General features: G+C 42.3%; 1 protein-coding gene across 1 annotated transcript in view; it reads left to right on the top strand.

Moving 5' to 3' along the window:
- The window catches only part of METTL21C (methyltransferase 21C, AARS1 lysine), a 7,974-nt gene extending 4,930 nt beyond the window's left edge, over positions 1–3,044 (top strand). The window contains exon 3 of the mRNA XM_023738536.1: positions 2,554–3,044. Within this exon, the coding sequence (XP_023594304.1) occupies positions 2,554–2,709 (156 nt within the window). The 3' untranslated portion in view covers positions 2,710–3,044. The remainder of the gene's footprint in view (positions 1–2,553) is intronic.
- The last annotated feature ends 6 nt before the right edge of the window (positions 3,045–3,050 follow it).

The raw sequence follows: 3,050 nt of genomic DNA, 5'->3' as shown, positions 1-3,050 counted from the left end.
CCTTATGCATATAAGTATGATTTCCTTCAAACATAGGCTTTTCTTTGATCTAACAAGTTTGAAAACCGCCAAAGTATTCCCCAGCTTCCCCAGTTATATTTGGCAAATAGGCAACTATAACATGTGTCCACTTGACTGTTTTATTCTCAGTAAGGTCTCAGCCTTTTACACAGCAAGCACCAGTCTTTCTTAGGACCTCAATTTGCTGAAAGCTGCCGAAGAAGGATTTCTATAAAGTGGGAAAACACCTTTTTCTTGTGTGACTTCAAGCACAGCTCTCACTTTTCAGAGTTTGCTAATAAGGTTAACGGGCCGGGGAGAGTGTTCGAAATGTCAAAGGATGCAACTGTTGCCGAGAAAAGTTGTCTCCTGATATCACCTCAAATGGGGCCAGCCTCTCTCTGGTCAGAAGACTTAAGGAAGGAAGCCTCCAGCCACTTACTTCTTCAGAAAATCTCTCAAAGCACGTGTCCTCTTGATTGTTCCGGGTGACACTCTCTTCCTAATATTGAAACCTACATGGAGAGAATAATCATCTCTTCTCCTGAAGAACCAAGAAACTCTTTTCCCCAAAACTTCTTCCTTCTCAACTCATAAATTAGGTGCCATGTGCTGTTGGGTGCAGTTTCACCCGTGTTACTGTTTCACATGCTATCTTCTGCCTGGAGTGTCTCTGTCTCCTGTTCATTGTCACTCCCAATCATCCTTCAAGAGCCGGGTCACCTGTCCCTGGCACCGTGAAGTCAGCTCTGACTCCCACTGGCCTTCACTATACTTCCACCGCCGTGCCTTGTCTATGCCTCCTCCGTGCTATTTGTGTCGCTGTAATGCAGATTGTAATTGGTTTACACGCCTTGTTCTCCCCACTTCACACTTTGAGAGTAGAGATGGCTGTGTGGTATTCACCTCTGCATGTGTATGTGATAAACGTTTGTTCAGTGACTGAAGGAAGATGAAATAGAGAGACCAATTGGATTAGGTGTGCTACTAATCCGACCACTGGCAATGGTGAGGCAGCTCATTTTAAATAATCCTGGCTGCCCTCAGCTCCAGCCTAGGCCCAAAATGGAAAGTGGAGTCATAATGAGTCCAGAGGTTCTGTAGGGAGATGAGGACACGTCTTTAGTTAAGGTCTAAAAGTGTAAGCAAATTAGAGTTCAATTTTTCTTCTTCTTTTAATCTTAATGTTCACATTCCCAACTCTAGGCTGTTTATACTTATACTCAAGTTTAAGTAATGTCCTCATGAATAACGCTTCTTAATCTCTCTTACCCAGGGCACTGCTAGCTGACACTTCAGTGGCATAAACACCTCCTGAATTAATACAAATCAAATATCCTTTCCTTTCTTTGTGGAAAGGTTGGAAAGGTGGAGACAGAAGAGAATGAAGAAAGAAGGGGGGAAGAAAACCCGTTGCCATCAAGTCGATTCCGACTCATGACGACCCTGTAGGACAGAGTAGAACTACCCCATATGGTTTCCAAGGAGCAGCTGGTGGGTTCAAACTGCTGACCTTTGGTTAGCAGCCAAGTTCTTAATGACTGTGTCACCAGAAAGAAGGAAAGGGATGTTTAATTTCCTGTATTTATACATTTTTAAAAATCTATCTTAATTTATCCACGTAATTTTTTTTTAGTCTCTTGCTACCACTCGAAGTGTGGTTTGTGAACCAGCAGCGTAAGCATTGCCTGGGAGCTTGTCAAATGCAGGCTCTTGGGTCCCACCTCAGCCCTCCTGGATCTGCATCTTTAACAAGTTCCAGGTGATTCGGGTGCACACTAAAGTTTGAGAAGCACTGTTCTGATTGTCGGAGTGTCTCAGATGAGCCACTTTTTAAAACACTTAATAACAGCCTAGTTATCCAATATAAAAGACAAAAGTCCTAATCAAGCTGTATTTTGACAAAGAAGTCAGCAGAGAGGTGTTTTAAGTTTATATAGTAACGTTCATAAAGCAGCCGGAGACTCGGCATGACTAAGCCAGAGGAAGCTGCTGGTCTTTAGCCTTACCTTCCCCTGATTCAACTGGGCTGATCTTCTAATTTCTGGGACATTGATGAAATCTTCGGATATAGGCAAGTTTTGTGAACAAGTCTGTTTTTCCAGTTCCTCAGATGTAATTTAAACTTTTTACTTTCTGCGTAGAAGCTATATTCCAAAGGTCTAAATACGGCAATAAGGAGCCCTGGTAGTGCCACGGTTAAGCACTCAATGGCTAACTGAAATGTTGGCAGTTCGAACCCACTAGCCGCTGGGGGGGCGGGGTGCAGGGGCGGAGACCTGGCGATCTGCGCCTGTAGAGATTATAGCCTAGGAGACCCTGTGGGGCAGTTCTACTCTGTACTATAGGGTCGCTATGAGTCGCAATCAATTCGATGGCACACAAAATATGGCATTGAATGTATGTTTTAATTCTTATGAACCCTTCAGTAAGCTGAAACTACTTAATAACACATCTTTTAGTACTTCACTTGGGATGGGGGGCAGGGTTTTTTTTTTACTGGTTTCCAAGGTTCCAATGCTGAGGTTAAAAATTATTGTAAATGTTTTTTAGGCTACGGCTTTGTGTCAGTATTTGGAGGAACACGCAGAGGAATTGAATCTCCAAGATGCTAAAATACTTGAAATTGGTGCTGGACCAGGCCTTGTTTCTATTGTGGCTAGCATTTTAGGTTGGTTAGTTTGTTTATTTCTGACTTGTTTCAAATGATATTTATTGTGACAACAATGGTGAGTGCTTATTATAGGTTAGGCTGTGGTTTAGGTGCTTAGCCATGACTTCATTCATTGAACCCCCCAAAATGTCACGAATAGAAATTTGTATTGTTACGCCTAGAGATAACTGAGTCTTAGAGAGGTTAATTGCCCAGTCTACCCAATTACCATGTGAAGTTGAGATTTAGGAGGTATGACTCCCAAATCCCTGTTGTGAACAGCCATGTTATGTTGTCTCCTACTTTTCACTGCATATATTATAACTAACATTCTGGAAAAAAAAATAAGTGAGTTAATCATAGTGAAGACAAGTTAATACCAAAATGCCTGCCAAGA

This window comes from Trichechus manatus, unplaced genomic scaffold, assembly GCF_000243295.1.
Source record: "Trichechus manatus latirostris isolate Lorelei unplaced genomic scaffold, TriManLat1.0 scaffold00118, whole genome shotgun sequence".
Lineage (NCBI taxonomy): Eukaryota > Metazoa > Chordata > Mammalia > Sirenia > Trichechidae > Trichechus > Trichechus manatus.
This window is presented reverse-complemented; position numbering and strand designations above follow the sequence as displayed.